This window comes from Gallinula chloropus, assembly GCF_964237585.1.
Source record: "Gallinula chloropus genome assembly, chromosome: Z".
In the NCBI taxonomy this organism is placed as follows: domain Eukaryota; kingdom Metazoa; phylum Chordata; class Aves; order Gruiformes; family Rallidae; genus Gallinula; species Gallinula chloropus.
The window spans coordinates 86,459,699-86,484,927 of record NC_140089.1 but is presented as its reverse complement, the minus strand read 5'-3'; the positions used below and the strand labels follow the sequence as shown (position 1 = coordinate 86,484,927).

Genomic DNA, 25,229 nt, shown 5'->3' with positions numbered 1-25,229 from the left:
GTCACGCTGGAGACTCCTGAAATTCCCCTTCTTTACCCAACCTCCTCTTCCTCTCTGATCCATTTCAGTGAGAGTGTTTTCAGTCACTCATAGCTGCAGGTCATTCTTGCATGCCACTGTTTTCATTTTATTTTCCATACACCCCGTGGACACGGTGAGTCACAGTTTCCATGTTTTGCAGAATTCAGAAAGATTAACCATCTGAGTCTCCAACATCTCCCCGACGTCCCTGTTAGTAGGATGCTGGGGGCATCACTTTCCATTTTCAAAGGCAGTTGCATGATCGTTTGATACTGAAGTCTTCAGTTCCTCAAGTGCACAAGAATTATGCAACAGGGAAACTGAGGTACAGTGAAAATAAGTGGTGTTCCACTGATTTTAGGCAGCCTGTACGTTGCCTGGCTTCTCTGTTTGTCAGAGCAGGGACTCTGTGTGGCCTCTGTGTTTGGGCAGTATGTAATGGTGTAGGGCAGCACCATGACCAGGCCTGCAGAAATATGATTACAAAATTACCAGTGGTGTGTATGGAATTAATGTATATACTGTTAGCTTGTAGCTTAAACTGAAGCCAGAGTCACAAAAGCTGGGCCTGCTGTCATCTTCTACAGGCCTCTGCTAGGGAGAACACATACAGAGAAGGAATATGAGAACTGCAGGGAAGAAAGAGCAGGAAAAGTGAAGAGAAATAAGTGGGGGAGCTCAGAAAAAAAGTAAAAGGCAGTGACTTGCCTTGATCTTGGGAACGTTCTTCCTTTCTCTCCTTCAGAAATGGACTCTTTAGACTCACTCCCCTGCTTCCCTGTGCTTGACCATCTGTGGTAGGCCAGCAAGCTGAGTCAGATTTTGGCTTAGCTTCACCCATACAGAATGACTTTGGTTTCTGTCTGGTTTTGCTTCCTTTCAGGGTTAGTCTGCCTCTGGTAGACACAGGATGGGGACAGTGGTAGCTCTCACCTTGAATGAAGAGTGGGAATAGCCTGATGGGTGGGATTAAATGAGGTCAGCCAGTGCTTTTTGGGGAGTGGGTTGGCATTGGAGTAGCAGGTACTTGTCCATTCCCTCTCCTGTATGATGCTCCCATTGCTACTCAGTCCTTGTTACTCATAGGTGCTGATCACTGGTTACTCAGCCACTTGCTCCAAGCTGCTTTTATGCCTTGAAAGCACATGGGTCTCCCCTGGATAAATTCTGGTGCATACATGGCTGTGGCTTGCTCTCTGCTTAGAGTCCCAACAGGACTGCCAGCTGTGCTTAAAGCCTTTTAGGTCTTCTCTATTTATCTGTAGAATAGCTCCCTTTTTAAAAGCCTTGCTTTCTTGTCTCAGCTTAATTTTCACCTTGCCTTCCCATTTCAGAAAGGGAACGAGACACCCCTGAGGTGGGATCTCGGTTTGATGATGGCATGGATACAAAGCTCCTTGCTGCAATCTATCCACTTGCTCATTCTCACCTTATAGTTCAAAACCCCTCACAAAACTGTTTGACGTCCTCTGGCATTAAAACCTCTGCTTGTGCAGGAGTTGTTTTAGATTTGAGGCAACAGGCTTTTTGCTTTGCTTCCTGCTGCTTCTTGACAGCCGGTCTTGACAAACCCTTCAGAATTACTGCTGCTTTGTTAATTTTCTGTTTTTTTCACCCCCTCCTGCTATTCTTACATTATGCCAGTGTTTGTTTGACCACATACTGATTCAACATTTACAGTTGCCAATTAGGATCAAAATATTGCTTTGACATTTACCTGAAACTCAAGGTCTTTATTGCTAAGACATCCAACTTAACAGAGTTTCTCTAACGCAAGGTGCAGCATTGCTCATACTCTTGCTAGAGGTATGTATATCCTGTGATTAATTATGTCCTTAAATCTTCATGGGAAATGTGCTTACAGTGGATGGGCAAAACATAGCCCTTCTGCACTATGAATGTTACTTGTTATTACATCTTTTATAAAGCCTTCCCTTGTCATCATCTGCATCACACGTTAGGGAGTTGTACTAAATTTAGAAGGAAATAACATTAAGGCAAATTGAGCAAGTGGCAAACTTCCATCATTGGTAATCATTGGTAATGATCCCAGGCCTAAAATTAGCATTTTTTCAAAAAAAACCAAACCCATACAAACCCAAACCCTCAGACCTCTCTGTCTAAGTCATTTTCTACCCTTCCCTTCTTTTAATCTTTCTTTTTCTCTTCCTTTTCTGTGTTTCCTTTCTGCATGTGCTTCCTTTTGCAGTTCTGGGTTCACAGAAACTTAATTTACCTCTTTGTTTACCTATCAAAGCGTAGTTAGTGGTGAGAGTGAACATGGCAGAATTTAGCTACCATAACAGGCCAAAGAAATATACTGATGGAGCAGGTTAAGTTTCTTCTCCATTTTCTCAGGCTGTTTGCATATTTGGCCAGACAGCTTTTATGAACTCTTAAGGTTTACAATGTAGAGGCCTAGAAATGTTTTTAATTTTGAAATGGAAATCTCCCAACTTGAGACTAATTGAAATAAATGATAAAACTCTCAGTAATCTTGTAAGGAACAGAATTATTTCAGGTCAGTGTTTTTAAATGTCTCATCCTTGATTTCTGCTCAGAGCTAGTACTACAAACCATGATCTGTGGGATTTGTTCCTACCAGGTGGAACAGGTTTATTGTACCATCTCTCCAGAAGATGCAGAGCCACAGCTTGGTCTCAGTCTTGCAGACTCTCAGTCCTATGAGCTGTGTAATGCTTCTTCAGTGTTGTGCTTTGAATATGTGTAAGTCTACGTGTTATTAAACTCCTGAGTACCAGTTTGTTGGAAGAAGAGCACTGTGTGGTCCCCCTTTTACTGTCTGGTTCAAGATCAGACACTCAGCTTGCTGCTGACCCTAAGCTCAGCTCACAGCTTTGTCCTTACCATGTAGAAGTATCATACCCAGACCCTTGCCTGCCCTCGTTAGATATTTTTGTACCTCAATTAGATCCCCCATTCTGCCACTTCAAAGCTAAGTATTTTAAGCTGTTCATCATAAGACATGTCTACCATTCCTCAGTGTTAGTCTTCCTGATCTCCTCTTGGATCTTACCCAAAATGTACATGTCCTCCTTTAAACTTGGTGCCTCAGCTGCAGTACACACTGTTCCCAAAAAAGACTTGATGAGAGGAGGGCATTAAAGAGTGGTTTTATAATTTCTTTTGCTTTATGGACAGATTCACCCCCCTCTGCCTTTGAGCATTTACTTAGCTTTCCTTCCAGCTGTTACATGTGGAGTGAAGATGTACAAAGGGAAAAGAGTTTACTGAATGTTTTAATTCTTCATTTCATCTGCCCAAATATTGGCTATGCTTTAGGAGAGTTCACCTCTGAAGGACACACTGACACCAGCTATTTATCTAGATTAATGCTCTCTCTTTCAGTTTCAAAGTAAATAACTAAGCCCAAAATACCTAATTTAAATCAAAGTTAAAAGTACAGTTCCATGTATCATTCAGTGCTGCCCTTAGCAGTTCAAATGTGTTTTTAAGGCCATATATTTAGATGCCTTTTGCAAGAACATACACATCCAAAAGAAACATGTTTCCATACTGGTTAAAGTGTGGCAAAAAAATGTGTTAGACTGTGGTACATGGTAGAGAATCACAAGTGTTTATTTCAACAAGCCTAAAAGTGAAGGTGTCTTAGTAAAAGTGAGAATTTTCTCATATTTTCTTCTCACCAATATTCTTCTCAGAAGTTGTACCTTGGGCCGACTCAGCTGATTAAAAAGCTCTCAGGGCAATGTAAAAGGTGTGGGACTCCCTGTCAAGCCATAGCACCCCGTTAACCTACAGCCATTACAGCAAAACCTATAGACCCTTTGATGTGATCCTCCAGATTCAGAGCAAAAGTAGCTCTCCCCAAGCTGGATGTAAGATGTAGGGGTGTGATATCATCTTGTTATGCTTATGGCAAGCAACAGTTACCCTCAACAACTGGGTGGCAACAACCCACCTGTTCTGATTGTTTTGGAAAACAGGAGAACTGCATCGATGTATTTAACTAAGAAGTGACCAGAATGGGTCTCCTATGAGCAAAAATTTGGCTTTTTTAAAATCTGAAATGTTACACAAATGTTTATTTGAAATTTTATGCAGCCTAGGTTTTTCTTGGGAAAAAAAAGCAAAATATGAAAATACATTTGAAAGGTTCAGAGATTCATAGTGCTTTTCTCCCACCTTTTGTGGTGGGAAGGAGTTTTGGAGGGAAGGGGGTAGTTTAGGGTGCCAGCTCTTTCTGGAATTCAGTTTTTAAAATGGGTCTCTACTTTATTAAGAATTCCTTCACCCTCAAAATGCCTTTACAAATAGTCTGTTTTCAGTAAAAAACCCACCCAAACCAAACACACACACACACACACTCCACCCCCAAACCAAACATGAAGATTAAAAGGCAAAAAGCATACAAGACTAATGTTCTTAAATTCTTTCAAAATATCTTGGGTTTAGGTCAGAAAAGAAACATTTGTGATGACATGCACTGCACTTTACTTGGGTAGTGGGATCTTTCTGTCACGTGTACCCATGTTACAAGCTACTCTGGGCTCTCTGTACTGCTAATGGAGGAAGAGTTTGGGGGATCCGTTCACCCTAGGGTGAAGGCCAGGCTTTGCAGAATCACAGAATCACAAGGTTGGAAAAGACCTTTAAGATCACCAAGTCCAACCATTCCCATCCGATGCTAAACCAGATCCCTGAGCATCTCATCTACCCCTTTTTTAAACATATCCAGGGAAGGTGACTCAACCACATCCCTGGACAGCCTGTTCCAGGCCCTGACAACTCTTGCAGTAAAAATTTTTTTTCTAATATCTAATCTGACCCTGCCCTGGGGCAGCTTGAGCCCATTGCCCCTTGTCCCATCTCCTGTCCCCTGGCTGAAGAGACCATCTGCACCCTCCTGGCAGGGCAGTGGAGGTGGGGAGAAGGTCTCCCCTCAGCCTCCTCTTCTCCAGGCTCAACACCCCCAGCTCCCTCAGCTGCTCCTCACAGGATTTGCCCTCCAGCCCCTTGCCCAGCCTGGTTGCCCTTCTCTGGACTCGCTCCAGGACCTCAATGTCCTTCTGATGGTGAGGAGCCCAGAACTGGACCCAGCACTCGAGGTGCAGCCTTACCAGTGCCCAGTCCAGGGGCACAATCCCCTCCGCAGACCTACTGGCCACACTGTGTCTGACACAAGCCAGGCTGCCTGGGCACACTGCTGGCTCATTGTCAACCTGCAGTTACCCAACACCCCCAGTACCTTCTCTGCCTGACAGCTCTCCAGAATCTCTTTCTCTCCTTTGATGGGGTGAATCTTTCTGTAAACTAACTAACCAGTTAACAGACTAACCAACCAGTCTCTGCTGTTTTTTAAGAACAAAGACAAATAGCTCATATAGAAATGCCTGCAGATCAGATACTTGAAGTTAGACAGGGTTGTCTTAACTGTGACAACAAGAGGTTGTGTGCACACATTTTCATGACAGGGAACAAATATACTCCTACTGTATGTTTTTGGGGTTGTTCAGAGCTACTCCCCTTTTCTGGGGCAGGAAGAAAATAGGCCTTATTTAAACACCCCATTTTGTTCCCTCTTAATATTCTATGCTTATAACTTCTGCCAATGAGACTAGAGGATGGATGTTATCTGTGAGATTCTCTGGTCCTTGTAATAAGCTTTGTAATTCTCAAGGTCCAAGCTGACCATGAAAACTAGTGGGATCTGGGATGCCTTTTCCTTTGGGCAAAGCAGCTGGCAGATTGAGTCCTGGCTGTCCTCACCCAGCCCAGTCAGGAAGGTAACTTTCATTATTGCACAGCACCGAATGTTCACCAACTCAGTTGCCAGGCTTCTGCAATCATGAAATTGGGTTAAATTGGAGAAGATCAGAGATAACACTCCATGAGATTCTCTTTTGTTGACTTCCAAGCTAAGGGAAGGATTTGACTTGTGTTGTCAAATGTTTCCCCAGACCCAGATTTTTTTAAACACATGTGAAATTTCTACCCAACTACAGGTGGAGTTTCCAGAAAACTACAGGCATTGTGGGTCTTGGAATGAACTTGTGAAAGTTTGGAAAACAGGGAGTTGTGATGATTCTGATATGCATTGGCTTAAAAAATGTCATCTTGCCAAACAGGGGAAAGATGCAATACAGTGTGACTTAGAGAAGTCATCAAATGACAAATCCTTTACTTGTATGGCCAGCCAGTCAGAGGAAGGACTCGATACCCACCACCTTTAACAGCTACTGCAGATGTAAGGAGGGCTTACTCCTTTGGCCATGCAGTTTTCCACATAAGTCTCCAGCTTTTTGCCCCTGTGTCTCTGGGAACGAAATTTCCACCTTGCTCCACACGGGATTTGTTTCCACCAGTAAGATGCTGTCCTGTGCTTCTTGGGATCTTTTTATTGTTTATGATGAATGTGTCATAGTCTAATTTTTGCGTTAAGAAAAGGCACATGAGAACTCATGCTGATAGACTTAACTTAATGAATGATATCAAATATCAACTGCCTCGTTTTCTTGCTAGAGGGCTGCAGTTTAGCTGGCAGAATGGAGAGGAGTTGGCAAATTGGAGCGGCACCTTTAATTTCACGGATGACGGAGCAGTGAAGAGTGGCAGTGACACAGGCACCAGGTACAACACCCGAGGGAATGACTACTCTCTGTGAACCACAAATGTGAGCCCAGGCTGTATGAAAAATGAGATTTGCAGTTTGCTTTGGCTGCTTGGTACTGCTCCCCATGGCACAGAAGGTGCCAGGCATGCCCAAGGAGGCCTTGGGCCATTGGGGCCATTTTGGAATATGCCATCAGCATCTATGCAGGGCACAGGATGGTGACTTCTGTGTTCTGGCCTCTTCTATTTCCATGTCCCATCAATGCTGTATGTTTGTATGTGGCAATGTGGGAGAATGGGACATGGGTGAGTAATGTCCCAACATGACAATATAGATGCACACGAAGCACACTGAAGAATTTGACCCAGGGCTTTCCTTATAATATGATATGTAAACAGTAAGTTTAACTTAAAATGTTTCCAGGACTTAGTAGGGGAGATGTGTTCTGTCAGGATAAGAGGAGAATATTTCCTTTATTTCCACTGTTTTGAAACTTGACTGGTGCTGTGTTGGAGCAAGGAGTTGGATTCGATGACCCTTATGGGTTCTTCCAACTCAGGATATTCTGTGATTCGATGATTCTATAAGAAGCATTGGTGTGCTGCTGCGCTTTTTATACTTATTGATATTTAGTCAGATCCCCTTGACTGACATGGGTCCCGAAGAGCCAAGTGCATAGACAGGAAGCTGGCTGCAGTTTTGTCTAAAGGGCTCCATGGCTATCACAGGCTGTATAAATCTGGGAACCTCAGTTGTGGAGGTTAAAAACTGTGAGGCGTGTATAGTATCATGTTCAGTAAATATCAGGGAGATCTTAGAAAGACCTTAAGTTAAAAAAAAAAAACAAAAGAGAGAGAAAAATAAAGGAAGATTACATTTGATACCCATGTATAAATTACCTATTTTGTTTAAAATACGGTCCAAGTGTGGTTTGGTAACCAGACACCACTGCAGCTGTGGAGCTGATAGCGTTTCAAAGGCAAGCGGAAGTGGGGAGCCTGACCTGCCAAAAATTACCCAGTCTCACTGAACTGCAGCAGTGCTGCAATTCCTGCCACGGCTCTCTGCTGTAATGTGATCCTGCATAAACGCTGCCCACCATTTGGCTGGTTTAACTGGAAAGGCTCTTTATATAAAGAACCAGCTTGAGCTGCGGGTTTTTCACTCAAGAGCGAGGGAAAAATGACTCATTTTATTTATATATGTATATCTGTGTGTATCTGTCTGTCTGACTGTCTCTCTGTCTCTTCTTTTCTTGCCTTATCTATGCACGCGTCTGTAATCTGTATAGTCTTCAGTTCAGGCACTTGGCATGTAAAAGAACTCAATGTGGCACAAAGACAGATAGAGATCTTCTTGAAGACATAAGGCAACTAATAAATATAGATTTCCCCCTCTAGGCACCCTTGACAGAGACAATTGAACCATCATTGATTGCAGGATGGGGAACAAAACCCTTCACATGCTAGTTGTGAGGCACTGAATCATAGTGCTATTCTCAATCTGGCCCCTTCAGAGATGAAGTTCAGGGTACAAGTGTTTTGTGTACAAGCAGACATAAATTAGGTATAAAAGTCAAAGGCTATTGTATCATTAAAAGATGACAATTTCAAAGCCTATGTCAAGTTAATGACTGTGTAGCTGAAAGATGGGGATTTTGAGTTAAGGATTCTAGCTGCAATGTATGTTGTGCATGTAAGTGCATGAGAGATGTTACTTACCCATTTGTCTACTGTCTGAAAGCTGAGAGTGCAGCCAAATAAAAAAAGAACTCTATAAATGTGGAGGCGACACTGTGTGAATAACTGAAGAGTTATATCATAAATTGTTTATTGTTTACCTTTTATCACCTTTCTTACTGTATTATCACTAAGCAACTCCTGAGAGACTTAATCTGACACCCAACTTCAGGCTGTTGATGTCAGTTGGAAACAAGCCTTCTTCTAATGGATAATTGTTTCCACCAAATGGAAAACTTGCAGACTGCCTTTTACTGACCTGATTTCACTTGTATGTGTATATATATACACATATATACACACACATATGTCTGCAGAGACATGTCTGAAGTGCACAAAACCAACTATATGTCAGCATATGCACAGTAAACACGTTTCACTGCATGGCTCTGCAGTTTATTAAGTTACCAACGGCTTGTGAAAGGTTTGGTGTTTAAAGATTTTAACTGAAATAGATATTAACATGCTTTTCCCTAACTTGCATCATTTATATACTTCTCTCTATATAGATACACCTGTGTTCATACATACATGTTATCAAGTCATGTATGGTCTGTAACTACTCTTTGTCTTTTAATCATGTAACTTAATGGATGGTGTAGAGCCTTTGACAACTCACTCTGTAGGAGGATTTATTAGATGAAAATGAAGGACTTCCAAAGCAAAGGCACACTGAGATTTGCATTAGATTTGCAAGACAGCCAGCCTCCATCAGAGTAGCAGCCATATCAAAACCAATGAGCAGTGAAGATTAAACATCACATGAAAAGGATCTAGTAGGACACAAACAAAGAATGTCGTATTATCTGATTTCAGTAGAAACTGATTCAGACCTGAACTAATTGACAAAGTTAAAGCCTGGATTGCAATTAGAATGTTTTTTCACCCTTCGGGGGAGTTCGTTGTGCAGTTTCAGAAAACGAGCTCTACTCTGTGTGCAGACAGCTCCATGGTGCCAGAGTAACCAAGATAACGAAGGCTTTTCACCTTAGTGCACTGGACACTTCTTCAGGTTGTGTAGAACCCATCCATGGAGATAAAAGATAGTACCACGAGGCCAGCTCAGTATGGAGTGTAACTGAAAGCATGGATCATTTTTATAGCCTCCAATATTGCTGTAGGTTGATGCCTGGTAGAGATCTCTATTTGCTGGGTCTTTCTGGGCATCAAAAGCTTCATTGTGATGCATATTGAACTGATGCAGCTCTTCCAGGTGGTGAAAAAGCTGTGGATGCCTGCAAGGAGTAAAAATGAAGTTGTGAACATGTGCCCAAAGCCATAGAGATGTGAGCTTTCAGTTTAAGGAGGACTACATGGGCTTTTTAAAACATCCACTCAGGTGCAATGTCGACCAGTTACCAGATGCTGGCTCATTTTTTGTTCTTACGTATCAACTATTGCTTAGATTTCTACCTTTTGCTTTTTACCTTGTGCTAAGCATTATAAATCTTACAACATCCTTGTGGGGAATCAGGCAAAGGTTTCTATCTGATGCTGGCTATGAGAAGTAATATATGAAACTACTTCCTACAGCCTTCTCCTTCTAACATGTTTTGTAGCTGACTGGGATTGTAAGTCCTAATGCTTGAAGCACTTTTCATTGCCAGGAATCTGCCTTCATCGTGTGATGATCTGTCTGCCCTGTTAGTTGGGTTCTGGTGTTCTATGCCACCTTCAGTCCACCTGAGCTGAAGATAAGGTTCAATGTAGGACTTTGGTGATGAGACCACAGAAGCCAAGTCAAGAGCTTTACGTTTTTAGGGCCTGTCAGTTTGTACACTGAATTCTTCAGGTTTTGTCCCCAGTGGCTACAGAATAGAAACTACAATCAACTGGGGTCATTAATTACACATTTTAAGAGAATGAATGGAAGGCCTTGAGAAAACAGATCTCATTGCCTGGGACAGCAGCTGAGGATGTTCCATAAGTCGTAGTGCTGAACTTCTTAAACAGATACTGAAATCTTGAGAACCACCAAAAAAAAAAAAGTAAGAAAAGAAAAAGCAAGAAAATAAAATAACAAAAAAGGTGATGTTTCTTGCAATGATAAACTAAAATGTGTTTTTTGAGATGTTATTGATGTGTAAGTGTTGTTATGTGTTTTGTTATGCCTCCTGGGTGGTCATACGGTTTACAAAGTCATCAGATATTTCAGTCAGAGTGATGGGAGCGGGCTTGATTAAAATAGCCCAACAGCAGTTTATTAAAAGGAAGAGTTCTGAAATGACATTGGTAAAATTGGACTCCCTGCAGCATATTCCACTGCTGCTTCTCAGGAGCGGATGGTTTCATACAGTGACTGAAAGGACAGAAACACCAAGATCTCCCAAAAATTCCCCCCGCAAAATTCAATATACTCTCTTGTGGTAGAACTGCACTGGGTAATCTATCAGCCTGAAATTTTGGAGACACTTGGCTCTGAGATAAGTGGACAGATGAGGAGAGAAGGACGTGGCAATGACTGGTGTGGATGTTTGGTCAATTCACACTGTTAATGTGGTTTTGGGAAGCGGAGCCAAACAATCCCAAGCGATCTGTGTGCTCAGACATGAAGACAGGAGATCAAAATCAGAATGTCAGTGAGCAGGCAGCACCAGTTTGCCAGGAGCTTTCATAAACATGTTGAAAAACATGTCCTCAGGGTATCACAGCTGTCATCTGAACTGTACAGATGTGTAAACTGTCTGAGAGCCACAGGACCAGATCAAATAAGGAATCCAGAGAAGGGGCGTCCCTGAGTAACGACAGATGGGGTGCATGTGCTTGTCTGAGGTTACTTGGGAGGTACATAGAGCTATCAATGAACTACTTTTAAAGGGCAGAAGTAGAAAAGCCACTCCTGTGGAAGGTCAAAATTATGAATTTAGGCCTGGTTCATGGAAGCACTTTTGTTTTGGCTTGTTTTCTATTTAATAAAAATCTTTAATTTGGAAAGTAGGCAGGGTACTTTGGGAAGCTGCCCCTGTCTTGGTGCATGGGCGTTTCTGATGTCATCTATTATCAAAAGCCAGAAAAAATTGTGGCACTTTAAGGAGACAAATTGAGCCTAACATTTCAAAATACCTTAGGTGGACCATCAGGAGGTTCATGGTTAATAACTTTAACCTCAGCTAAGTGAATCTCCTGGAAAGCACGAGTCCCTGTACAAGAATTCCAGCTCCTGAATTTTGTGTGATTATTCTGGTTCTTCTAGAAAGAAAACCAGCTTTGAACTAAAGATGCCATTTCTATCTTTAGCTCCCAGGCATTGGATACAATTATTTTTTTTTCTTGCTATAAAAGCTTCCTGCCACTAGTAATTGCTTCCTGGTGCAGTGTCTCAGCCACCATATGTTTAGATTAAGTTTCACATGGCTCTCATACTTTTTAGAACTCAAATAATTTCCGCAGGTCCTTCTGCAACTCTTGCCAGCGTCTAAAACCCTCAAAGATGAAATATGAGAATGGGTCACAGTAACTCAGAAGAGCTGTTACCACATGATGAATACAAAGATGTATGAGCATTTTCTCTTGCTTGTTTTTTCCCCTTTTTTTTACATGGCAGTTTATAGTGACACGTTTCCTTCCCAAGTACAGCCACATACTGAAAGTTCATGATCATTTAGACATCTACTGCAGCTAGCAGCATTAGAGATGAGGATGGCAAAAGATTTAAACCAGTTAATGCCAGTGACATTGACATCAGCAGGTGGTATCCAGAAGGAATGTGAACGATCCTTTTTTAATGTCCTGTCCCCACAGAGGATGTAGTCAAATAGTTTCATCAAGTTGATTTGGGGATTGGACCCGATGATCTCTCAAGGTCCTTTCCAACCCCTACAATTCTGTGATAAGAGAAGCCTGTTGCTTCTCCAGCCTCCTCCTTTGTGCTCACAACATCTCCTCTCTCAGTTCAGTCTTCCAAGAACCATCCTGTTGTGGACAAGTCAGGCTGTCAAATGGCAGAAACAACACATGCAGCTATGTGATTAGTTTTTGGTGCCACAACCCTAGTGAAGTGTAAATTAATCAAAGGGCATCAAACATTTCTGCTTCACTGGCCAGTTCTCAGAGCAGGGGGAACTCATTTAACATCCATACGTCCAGGGGTGTTTTCCTTTGCAAGGTGTAATATGAAAGAGCATTATGATTTCCATCAACTTCAGAGGCTGCTCTTGTTCTTGGTGGTAATTGTGTAGTCTAGGCAGTGTCTGTGAGATCAGAGCCTAAGGTCCCTGTTCTTTCTGCCATGGAATTACCTGTCAGTCAGCTGCTTTGTCTTCCAAATGGGGATTGTGCTTGGCAAATGAGGTCAAAATAATCTCAGGAGAATATGCCATGCAAAGTGTTAGGATGCAGTCTTTGAGGGGAAAATCACTATATTGATGTCAGGCCCTCAAATCTTTCAACCAAATCTTGTAGCTTTTGATGTGGCCACATAGAAATGTCAGTAGAAGCAAAGGCTAGTGGGATTTGGTCACTCACTCACAATGGTCTCTCTGATGAAGCCAATGCCTAGTTTGCTGTGCTCCAGATGAGTTTCCCAGAGCTCCTGTAGCCATGATATATTTGTTATACCTCAGCAGTATTTTTGATGCAAGGGTCTGATGATCCCATGCTGGTCCTGCCAAATGAGTGGGAGTCCCTGCCTACTCTGGGGACCGTGCTCTTGGCACCCTTGAGTTCCTGAGTAAGGAAGGTGAATCTAGACCTAAGTTTAGGCATGGATCTGCCCATGCTGATGAGTGCAGGCACTGCTACTTGGATAGTTCTCTTACTAAGTATTTAGAAGCCTGCAGGGCTTGGTTGATTTATTCTCATTCCTTAGTCGTTGCACAATATATATTTTCAGAAAGATCTTTGTTTTTCCTGGAGGGTAGGTGGAATCCTTCCTGCAATGCTCTGCTCTCTTCCAGGGTTAAGTGCTGCAGCCTCACTGCAAACAGTGCAGAACTGGCACTGCAGGAAGGAGCAGAGTGGGAAGGTGTTTTTTTGAGGAGAAAACGGTCTGTTTAAAATACATTCAATTATATTTTAAAACCTTTACTCAGTGTATCAGACAAATCAGTGCCTCAATCCAAGTGTCACTTGAAGGCAGGATTGAAGTATCGGGCTTTTTAATTTATGTAGCATGATCATGGAAAGCTTACTTTTGATCAAAGCAGGGGCAGCCCAACTGCAGATGATCAAAGACCAGAGAGCTGGTGTAGTGGGGAAACCAAATCTGTCTCTCACTAGTGAGCTCAGCAAGCTGCTCAGCTGGGAGTGAGGTGGCAACGGGAGACGTGATGGTTAGAAAAGAAGAAAGTCTCACTCAGAAACAGAAAATTACAGAGTGAATAGCATCTCATTTCCGGGCATTCATTACTAAGATACATGAAAAAGAGTCTTCTCTGAATGTGAGATTGCAGCTGGAGTTGTATGCAGTTGCAAGATTTGATCCTAGAAAATTGTAGATTTGAAAGCTACAGTTGACCAGAATGGACATAGGGCAGAGTTGTGTGTACTGCCCGGTAGCCTGGGAAAATGCAGTGCAACATGCATGTGGTGGTTTGGCCCTAGCTGGAGGCCAGACACCCACCAAAGCCACTCTATCACTCTGCTTTTCAGCTGGACAGGTGAGAAAATAGATATTGAGAGGCTCAGGAGTGGAGATAAGGACAGGGAGAGATCATTCCACAATCAGTGTGTCGTGGTTTCACCCCAGCTGAGGGCCAAGATCCACGCAGCTGCCTGCTCCTTAAAGGAAAAGAGCAGGTTAAAGGGAAGGGGGGGGGGGGGGGGGGGGGGTAGGGGGTGGGGGGGAGAAGTAAGGGAAGGGAAAAGGAAGAGGAAGGGGCAAATAACCCCAAACCAAGAAATAAGAGGCCCGTGGGTTGGGATAAGGATAGTTTACTAAGATAACAGAAAGATACAATATAACAATGCTAACAGGACTTCAAAGCAAAAATATATGAAGCTGTTGATACACAATGCAGTTTCTCACCAAACCCACAGCTCAGGCCGTGCCACCCAGAGCCGTCCCAGGATCCGACCGTCCCCCTAGAACCGCGCGTCCCGGAGCCGCCCTCGGCCTTCCTCCCGTCAGCCCCCGATATCCTGGGCAGGACGTAACTGGCTGGAATCCTCTCTTTGGGCAGCTGGGGCACCTGTCCTGGCTTCGCCCCTCCTTTCTCATGAAGAGCTGAGAAAGTCCTTGACTGTCTGACAGCAACTAACAACATCAGGGTGTTATCAGCACTACTCCCATTGTAACTCCCAAACACAGCATTCCAGCCGCTGTTACGAATGAAATTAAATCCATCCTGACCAAAACCAGGACACAATGACACAGGCAGAACAGGCTCAACATGGAATAAAGGAAAGAAAACTCTCTAATTGATGGTCCTGCCCTGCACCCCCAGTGACACCAGAGGTGGGTGATGAGAAGTGTGGCCAGATCTTAAGGAACCTCCCCCCAACCCCTCCCTTTGTCCCAGACCTCCCTTTAGTCAGGATTTCACTCCCTTCTTCCTTCCCCGATTGTGGCACAGGGGAGGGGCAGGGACTGGGGTAATGGGGGTTTCGGTCAGTTTCTCACCAGCTATTTCCTTCTTAGCCGGGGTGGAGGGGGGCGGGGGGGGGGGGGGGCATTCCACATCTCCTTCCCCTGCTGCACCATGGGGTCCCACCCACAGCAGACAGTCCTCCACCAACTTCTCCAACATGAATCCTTTCCCACAGGGCTTCAGCTCTTCCCCAGCTGCCCCAGTGTGGGTCACTGCTATGGGTGCAGTCATAAATCACAGAATGTCTCTCAGTCTCTCAGGCCCAGACTGCTCCAGCCTGGTCCCCACGGGGTCACAAGCCCCTCCAGCAAACCTGCTCTGGTGTGGGTCTCTCTCCCTCACTCATCTCTGTGTCTCTGTCTCTTTCTCTGGGCTGCAAGTGCTGGCAGGGGCTTGCTCCAATGCAGGTCACAGCATCTCCTGCATGTCTCCCCTTGCTCCAGCCTGGGGCCTCTCCACAGGCTGCAGGTGGGGTCTGGGCCTTTTCCATGGGCTGTGGGGCGACACCCGCTCCACCATGGGTTTCTCCAGGGGCTCAGGGGCATCTTTCTGTCTGGCACGTGGGGCACCTCCTCCCCCCTTCCCTGCCCGTGGTGCCTGCACAGTCTCTCACCCCTTCTCACTCCGTTCTCTGGGGCAAAAAGTAGCTGCTTGAGGTTGTTTCTCCTCAGGGTGATTCCCAGAGGCGCTGTGACCATCGCTGATGGGCTGGGCCTTGGTCAGGAACGACTCTGGCCTGGAGCCGGCTGGTGTTTGCTCTGTGGGGCCTGGGGGAAGCTTCTGGCTGCTCCTTGCAGAAGCTGCCCCTGCATCCCCCTCCTCTGCCAGAACCCAGCCATGCACAATTACAACAATGGAACTGTGTGGTTTGTTGTGATTAAGTTGTAGTTTGTATTCCCTGTTGTAAAGTATCGTGGATTCTTGTGTTGGCTTTCCTGTAGAATTTTGACCTTTGAGGGATAAGTTTAAATTTCAGCAGGGGAAGTGAAGGCAATGCAGGGAGAGGACATTCAGGTGGGGAGATATCAACTCAGTTTTATGGATATAAATGACAGGACTGTCATTCTTGTAAAGCTGAAACACAGCCCTTTTCCATAGCAAAATGAGTAGTGTAGTCAGGTTTGTCACTAATCCAGATCATGAATCAAAATAAACTGCACTGCACCCATGCTTCTTAGCTGGATATCAGGCTGAGGAAGATGATGGGTAGGACAGTTTCCATTTGTGCTAATTAAGCTCTCTGACAGGCAAATGTATTTTCATTCACAGGGAACTACATGGTTTAGAGTGGGAGTTAAAAGGCAGAAGCAGCACTTAGAGCCCAGGGAGTGGGTGAGACTGATGCTTCCTCTGAGAGAGCGCAGGGGGATGGTCTGCAAACACTCCCAGCGGGACCAGGCCCTGCTGAGCGGAGGAGTTGTGTTTAAAGGACATCCGCGGGGGTTGAGGGAACCCATGTTCCTTCTGCTGGAGCCTGGTGTTGTGCAGAACCTGTATCCTGGGAACGTACAGCGTGGAACACTTCTGCAGGAGGAGGTTGGCCAGTGCTCCAGGGACCTGCCTCTGCTAATTTGGCTCCCTGTCCATAGTAGGAGGTGAATTGCTGTGAAGCAAATAAATTGCATGAATACCCCCTTGGGAGAAAAGGAAGAAAAATGGGGTTTGTGGGGTCTTGAAAATTTCTTAATGCAGTTGTAGTGCCATTAACACCTGCAGCCTGGCTGCTACAGCATTGGTACTGCAACACTTAAGGATACTTGGCAACGAGTTAGTTTCAGTCAAGCTTACCCCATGGACAGTAACATCTTCTCTACCGCTGCCTTTGCTGGGGGAGGCATGTAGGTGTCTCACTGGAAGTTTGTCATCTGGCCTGTTTCACAGATCCTCCCTCTGCACTTCCACACAGTGCCAAACAGTGATTTTTACCACTCCCAGTGACTCTGCTGGAAAAGCTGGAGCTGTTGCTGGAGTAAGAGACTTGCAGGACAGCCCTATGCTTTAGGAAACTGTAGGCTAATGGAATAACTTTGCTACAAATGCAGTGCTGCCTCATGCATTTCCTTGCAGATTGAGAACTGAATCTCTATCTCAATTTTTTTTAAATGCATTCCTTTCCTCCTCAACCTTCTGCCTCTTTGGTAACACATCCTTTATAATTTCTATTTTCAGTTTGTGGGTTGGGTAAACAGGCAGTGATCAAAGGGAATCTCTGGGACTCAGTAAATTTCATATCTGTTTCATAAAATGACATCTTTGTATCCAGTGCCATGGGCCGAAGCTAGCTTTTCCCTACTGTGGCATTCACACATGATAGCATGTGCTGCTTGACATCTGAGCTGCGGTTCTCTAGCTTAGCAGTAGAGTCAGAAGTGCACAGGAAAGATAAAAGTATGTGTTCATCTAGATTTTTGCCACTCTTACATGTCCTGATGCACACAGAAGGTACTATGTGCATCAAATCTAGTGCTAGGTGAAGGGTGAAGATGAGGCTGATAGCCAATTTGTATTCTCCTCACATCCAAAGAGATTGGAGTCATGTGTAACGTGATGAGTGTTGCATGGGATGTATACCTGTCCCTAGATGTTGTGTAGAAGGTGCATGTTCAGGGGCCCAGTCTTGTCTGTCACAAAGAACCAAAGTAAAGCATATATACACTACAAAATGCAGCAAGAAAAATTAGTATGTCAGAAAGATAAAAAAGTTGTCTGGGCTGGTAGCCAGAGGGCTTCTTTCACTCTTGTAAAATTCTGTGACCAGTCATAAGTCCCATGGTGTTGGCCCCACAGAGAGAGATTTCAGTGTAGTTTGGAATATCTGGAGTACATCCACACAGGGCCTGGTGCAACCAAGTGAGCTCTTCATCCCGTTTCAGCTGGGGCAACTTTCAGAGTTGCTCAGCACCAGCTCCACGAGCCAAGCACGCAGGAGATGTGCCAGTCAGTGGGTTTTAGGCTGAATGTCCAGGTGCACAACTGAACTGGAAGGAGAGCCCAAGTCTTTTGGCGAAAGAACAGATGAACGTTCCCATTACGTAAGATTTATCTCCCCTCTGCAGGCCAAGGAAGTCTCTTCTCACTTTAAATATGTATTTCCCTTTGCAAAATTCATAAAAATATATTTGTTGCCTTGAAGACTATGTAAACACATTTCCAAATAGTCACATTTTCTTTACAGATTGCTGATAGTAAACAGTTTACTTCTTTATTAGGAATTGTGATGTTCTCCTGCCACCTTTGAGGCATGGCCTTCATCCGTTCAGTCTCAACATTTGTGCCTCTCACTGGATCACAGATCTGATTGGTTTGGGATTTGGCAAAGCTGAGGTGCTGAAAACCTCAGAGAGAGGTGAAGAAGACACATCCTAGAGCAGCCTTTGAGAGGACAGAAACATTCCCAGTTGGTTTTCCTTTGAGAAATTCTTGGGCTTTTGCCAGTTGCATGCTGTGGTCCCTTTCTCCCTTCTGTAGGTTCCTCTCTTTCCTGCTTTTTCAGGTTGATTTCTGGAACCATTTACACAGCAAAATTCAGAAGCTGTTTGGTTTTAAGATGCTTCTAGCCTTTGGGGCTCCAGTTGGAGATGTTGTTTTCTGGACACTTTCCTTCCCTACAGATCCCCTGGAAGGTGTGAACTGTTAGCACTTCGTCAGAACAGATCAATTTTGGATCCCCCCAGACTGTGCTATTAACTATAAACATGAACTACTAAGGAGACTTTCCTACTTAAGGATTATATAATTCAAACCTGAACAGAATTTCAGGTCAAACATGAATTTTATTGTTATTTTTAAATGACACAAACCCCAAAACACTCCATTTCCAATGACAGATTAAATAAAACTCCTCCTGGAATCTTTTATGGGTTTTTTTTTTTCCCATATTGAAAATTCAGGAGATAGTTGGAGCTTCATGAATTCTGAGATTTTAAAGGATCCATAAAAATTACTTGTTTTATGCTTGGACATAATGCCTAGCTCTCATCCTATGGGTATGTGCAGTTCTTAGGTTTTAGTACAGACTCCTGATGGTAAGTGGTGAAACTGACACAGAGCTGGTTTTAAAGACTAAGCCTTTTTTTTTTTTGTCATTTCAATACAGTCTCATTTAACTCACTGAGCAACCTGGGCTTTCTCTCAGTAGCCCACCTCTCTCATTGTGTTTTTGTTTTCCCTTTGCTCCAGTCTGATGGCTAAGGTGGGGGAATTTAACCAAAAAAAGTCAATGTTTATGTCTACATTTTAATTAAGGATAGCACTGCTGTTTGTGCTTTGTCTGGGCATTTAAATCCTTTTGTACTTAAAACCATTGCAGTTTTTTTGAGAAGAAAACCATAGCTTCCCTTTCCCTCCAAATATACCAAAAGAATAAATCACCATGTAAAGCTCAATTACACAGTTAGGCAGCAGTGTTCACAGACAGGATACAACCTCCAGCACTTTACTTTTCATCTAAGAGCAAAATAAGGGACTAATTTTTAAACTCTTATCACATTTGGGCACCCGAAGGATGGGAACAGTGTTCCATAAGTGATCACTGTTTTTCCCCTGACTTTCAGTGGCAGCTGCCATGTGCTGACTGCTGAAAGCCTGAGTAGCTGTTCCTTTTTGGTGCCTACAAGGGGAATAACTCTTGCAGGGATGGACAAACTGGGCATGGGTGGCTTTTCTACAGTCAACAATGACATCTGTGTTTTCCTGTGATGTAATAAGCTGCACACAGTACAGTCTCAAGTTAGGAAGAAATCATAAATGTCAACTTTAAGCAAAGTTATGTTGATGTGTAAAACAAATATTCCACTCTAAAGCTTATTTATAATATTTTTTTCTTTGCCTTTGTCCTTCTTCAGGTATTTTGAGTTTTATGAAGGGCCTTTGGAATACAACTCTACCAAATGCCTGGAGTTACGGCAGGACATCATTGAGGTGAAAGTTCTGTCGATGTAAGTATGAATGTGTGTTTGCCAGGGTGGCAGGATGAAAATGATAACTTACTTACAAAAACGTCATAGAATCATACAATCATAGAATTGTAGGGGTTGGAAGGGACCTCCAGAGATCATCGGGTCCAACCCCCCTGCCAAAGCAGGGTCCCTAGGACATACCACTCAGATAGGCGTCCAGACGGGTCTTGAATATCTCCAGAGAAGGAGACTCCACCACCTCCCTGGGCAGCCTGTCCCAGGGCTCCCTCACCCTCACTGGGAAAAAGTTCTTCCGCATGTTGGTGCGGAACTTCCTGTGCTCCAACTTGCAGCCATTGCCCCTTGTCCTATCCCCACAGACCACTGAAAAGGGGCTGGCTGATTCCCCCTGCATCCCCTGCTTCAGATAATTATAAACTTTAATTAGGTCCCCCCTTAGTCTTCTCTTCTCAAGGCTGAAAAGTCCCAGCTTACTCAGCCTATCCTCATAGGGGAGATGTTCGTCTTAGATGCAAGGCTCAAGAGATCCCATCAATAGGGATCCCATCAGGGATTCCTGAGGTTCTCTCCTGTGTGCAAGTTGTCACATTTGAACTTCATCTCAGATCTGTCTGAAAAAAAAATATACAGGCATTTCACATACATCAAGGAATGTTGGTCAGGTGCAGTATCACTGTCTAGAATGAAATACAGTGTAATATTATTACCTGTAATAGTATATTCCATGTCCCCTACTGAGGGTAATTGAAGAGTAACAACAGCCAGACTGACTCATAGCAAGTGTCCATCTCTCCTAAGTCTCTGTTGTTGACAGTGGCCAGCAGCACAGGTTAAGAAATGAAGCTGAAAGTTATCCCTTCCTGAAAACTGGCATGGGGACTTGCTGAGGGGTAGGTGGTGACAAGAGTGGAGTAGTGAGAGTGGACAACTGATCTCTCTGTTAGTTTGCCTAGGTCATTTCTGAGCCCATTTGTACTTTTGACCTCCACAATTTCTAGTGGCAGTGAGAGATTCACAAGATAATAACACTCACTTAAAAATAGGAAAACGCAAATCTGAGAAATAATAAAGTATCTATATTTTGTCTTCATGGCCCTATACACACATTAGAAAACCAATGAGCTGAGTGAGTTGTATTCATGAAGCCACAGAGATGGAATCGGCAAAAAAGTGAAGTTGCAGCTCATTGAACAGAGCAAAAAAAAGATATTTGTGGTTTCCTTTCACATTTTCAGCGTAGCACTGAATTTAGGTGCTTAGATTATGCCAAATCCCTTCCCATATCTAAACCCAGAGGTTCAGTAATCCTGACAACCCACAAGGTTTTATTAAGGTATGTGAAGGGAATCTCAATTGGAAGCACAGCGTTGAGCAACGCGTTGCTCCAGGTCTGCCTGAATTTCTGAGCTTGTCTCCCTCCCTGACTTTGCCACAGGAAAATGTAGGTCGTGTCCTTGCCTTCTGCATTTGGTGCTGGATGAAGGATACACGAGTAACAACTCTGCACTGCTTGCTGACTGGCAGTGCTTAAAAATAAAGAGAAGGGGTGAGAATGTGACGCTTCTGCCACAGTGTTCTGCTGAAGATGGGGAGTTTTGAGTTGCTTTTCTGCATGCTTATCAGATGGCACAGAGAACTACTCATTTCTCTTCATCTCATTCAATGCTACATAGGAGGTAGTGGACTCCTGCTCAGCTGGATGGCGTAAGCTTTACTTCTACGACAGATGACATTTGACATCAAACTCTTTAATGAGGCTGGGTTCTTCTGATGCACTGGCTTCTAATGTGCTATGTTTCCTAAGCCAGCCCTTACAGTAATGGAAGATTTCCAAGTTAATGTGCTCTGGTGGGCTACAGAAAGTACAGGATGACCTAATTCCTTCCTGTAACTTCCACAGCCTGGGAAATCCGAAGTTCTACTCACTTTAAATACATAATTATCTTAAAAATCTTCTCTTCATTCCAACATGTAAAGCCCTCAAGCCTGAAGAGAACTCATTAAGACCTATCAGTCACCAAGAAATCTCAGACTTTAAAATTTCCCAGCCAGATTATAGCATTGCTCCCCAGCTATAGATATTTGCAAGGCCTTCGTTATCTCTGTTGTCCGAACACAGAAGTGTAAGTGTGAATTCTAAGGTGGAATTGGTTGGAATTGGTGCTGTCACCAAACATGTGTCACCCTGAATCAGCCTAATAGAAATAGGAGTGCCATTTTTTTGATATAACTAAAAGTATATTTATTAATGGGGAGGGTGTGGGGGTGTGATATCCTTAAGTGAAAAGTTTTTCATGTCTTCATGCTTATCCCTACACATGTGCTACTGCAGTTTATAAATAGATTTACCAACAGTGCTGTTGGTAGGATTTCACATATTAAAATAACCTCACCAGAATATAATGGTAGCATCCTCTCTTCCCATACCTCTCTGCTGGGACCTTCTGCTAGGTGCACCTTTTCTCCCCAGAGCTGCTGTGGCTGCCAGACACTCATTAGTTTCCCAGCAAACCGTGAACAAACTTCGGTGCAGTAGATGCTTCTTGCTTGGTGTTGCAATTTTTATCCTGAAGAAATGGAGAATGCCTCTCAGAGAGTAGAAATCAGTCCCAAAACATCTGAAGAGCTCCATCAGAGCTTATATACATGGCTTAGAGTTGCTTTCTCTGAGCAGAAAGAGAGATAAGAACGATAAACCTTGCACCGAGTGGACTGAGTGGCTTGCCCTATCTGAAGCCAACTGCATGGCACCCTGGCTGCAGCTGTTTTAGGAAATGAAGCCCCTGTAATTCAGTGACTTTTTATTTTCTTTCTTTTCATCTTTTAGGGTGAAACAAACTGAGTTGTTTGACCGATGGAAGAGCCTGCAGATGTGCAAATGGGAGATGAATGTCACAGAAGCTAATTTATTCAAGTAAGAATCATCCCCATTAATGAGACTGAGTAAGAATTACTTCAGTTTGAGTTTAGCTTCCTGTAAAGAGATCAAACTTCCATATGGATAGCAAGAGTAAGCTTTATAACACCATTACTACCAGAGTACCATCCTTTTGACTAACTTTTGTTAGCTGGTTCCAGGAGCAATAATCATGACACAAATGACACCCCTCCAAAAAAATAAGTTTCAAAGTTTGTTTCAGTGTTGTCTTATGGAACAGAGACTTTAGTGTGTTGGATGTGTGGGGAAACTGTGGTCCCTGAAAAGCAGACCAGTGTCTGAGTTTGGAGGTAGACTAGTAGGAGGGTAAAAGGAAGTGGTCTAGCAACACTAGCTTGTGGCCACTTGAACTTTGCCAGTTCTGAGCCATCAGGTGAGAAGGGGACAATCCAGAAAAAGTCAAATGGTGGCTGCTTAAGCACACAGATCACGTGAGCTTTTGTAAGGAGAATAAGGAAAGCAATTACTTCAACAGTCTTCTTCCATCAGGTATCAGACATTTATATTAAGAAAAGCCATTTGGTCATTAGATTAAAGCACAACATCTCCTTCAATTCCTTAATGCAGAACTAATGAATAGCTTATTTTATATCACAATTCAATCCTTCTACCTGCTTGTAATTATTTAACAATTTTGTTATTAGAAATTACTCGACTTACTCAGTTCCAATTGCTGCCTTGATCTGATCATCATATTGTGTCATTTTGCATGAGTCAAATGGGTGATAGTGATTTGGACTTCACTGAAATGTTTGCATAATCCTGTGCTTGCTTTCTGGTGCTTGTAATAAAACCTGTAAGGAAGACTGTTGTCTTCTTCCTGCTCATAATGAGGCCACATCCCCCAGAGGCAAGGTATTTAATCTAGGTTATTTGAGAGCCATTTGGCTTTGTCTTCATGTTTCTGCATTTGTCATGCCACATATTTTTCATTAAAAGTAAAAGATGCATTGGCTGAAAAACAAGCTGCCTCTGGAGTGAGAGTAAGCTGAAGTCAGGGTTTTCAGTTCCACTGGTAACAGGGCAAAAGCATTCAGGGAAAGATGGGAGCTAAGGAATGTACCTCTGTTTCCTATCTAAATTTCATACCTCTGTTTCCTATCTAAATTTCATATCAGAGATGAATAAGTTTTTCTGTCATGCCAAGAATTCTATTTTTGAGATTTAAAACCAGTTCTTGTTTACATTGTAATACCTCCCATTTTGTCCCAGCAACTAAGAAATTTTTGGCCATTTCTCTAAGGTTTTGGAGTTTCAGCCATGACCACTCTGCCTGGCACCCATCTGTTGGGGACGTGTCATCTTCTTGATGCAAATATTCCAAGGGCAAAACTAGGACCTTTGAAAGTCTTTTTGTTATCAAAGCATCCTGTCCTCCATAGTAGTCTGGTAAAAAGTGGGGTAGCTCTGTCTTTAGGCATTGCTGTGTTTGAGTCCCTGCTCTGCCAGGTTTCCACATCCCCAGGTGAAGACTTCAACCTCTGTTTCCTGCCCAGCGATGAGAAAATATTCTACAAAAAGTGGAATACCTCTAAAGCAGAGAGGGTCTAACTCAGTAGGGTGTTTACTCCAGGATACTGGGGACAGAAGCTTAGCCTTGGGGTCTGGAGCAGGGCAGAATTTGCACATATATTTCCTGTAACCTAGAAAAGACAGGTACAGGGATGTAATTTCTTTTTTGTCTTTTTTTTTGTTTGTTTTTTGAACCATATGTTCCTCAATCAAGGAAAATATAATTGGCTCTGAAATTTTCTAAACAAAAAAATGCACTAAGAATGATAGTAGTTGCAAATCCTAAGGCAATATATCAGCTCCTTGATCTTACTTCTCTCTTTTTCATTTTACAGGTCAACTTTGTCAAGGTGTTGCAATGCCCCTGCCTTTCTTTTCACCACCCAGAAGAACACTCCCTTGGGAACTAAGCTGAAATATGAAGTGGACACTAGTGGAATCTTCCACATCAACCAAGAAATCTTCAAAATGTTTCCCAAGGTGCCCCATGTCTCTGTCCATTTGCACAATCAACTTCACTCTACTTCCTGCATTAGTTGCTGTCCTATAGCCAAGCATTTGGCAGTTGGTTGTTTGACATTTCTACATGCTTCATTGTTTATACTTTTGAAATGTTTATATTTTTGTGATATTTTAGCTGTTTATCTTATTTTCTAGTGGTCATCTGCTCTAGTATGCAAAACATACGTGTGTATGTATGTGTATGATATATATATATAAATAATATGCAGAATATTACTGACCTAGCAGAAAAGTGACCAATGAAATAACTTAAGAAAGCTGAATAAAAGGGGCACTTACTGATCAGAACTTTGAAAAAGCACAATGCTTACAAGCAATAAATCAAACATTTGGGGAAGGTCTGCTTTTTAGGGGCATGATTATTTTATAATTCATGTTCACAGTGACTATTTTCACACCTGTTTCTGTTTGCAGTTTATCTGTGAACAGGCTGCACAATTTTAAAATGTATTCATT

General features: G+C 43.2%; 1 protein-coding gene across 3 annotated transcripts in view; it reads left to right on the top strand.

Annotated features, from left to right (window-relative positions):
- The window catches only part of ST8SIA5 (ST8 alpha-N-acetyl-neuraminide alpha-2,8-sialyltransferase 5), a gene marked incomplete at both ends in the record, with an annotated part of 42,810 nt that overhangs the window by 9,991 nt on the left and 7,590 nt on the right, over positions 1 to 25,229 (top strand). Inside the window, 4 exons of one of the 3 annotated variants that reach the window (XM_084277949.1) lie at positions 6,526 to 6,633; positions 19,727 to 19,819; positions 22,629 to 22,715; positions 24,587 to 24,731. In XM_084277949.1, the coding sequence (XP_084134075.1) occupies positions 6,526 to 6,633; positions 19,727 to 19,819; positions 22,629 to 22,715; positions 24,587 to 24,731 (433 nt within the window). The remainder of the gene's footprint in view (positions 1 to 6,525; positions 6,634 to 19,726; positions 19,820 to 22,628; positions 22,716 to 24,586; positions 24,732 to 25,229) is intronic. The other 2 variants (XM_084277950.1, XM_084277951.1) reach the window with 2 other exon arrangements.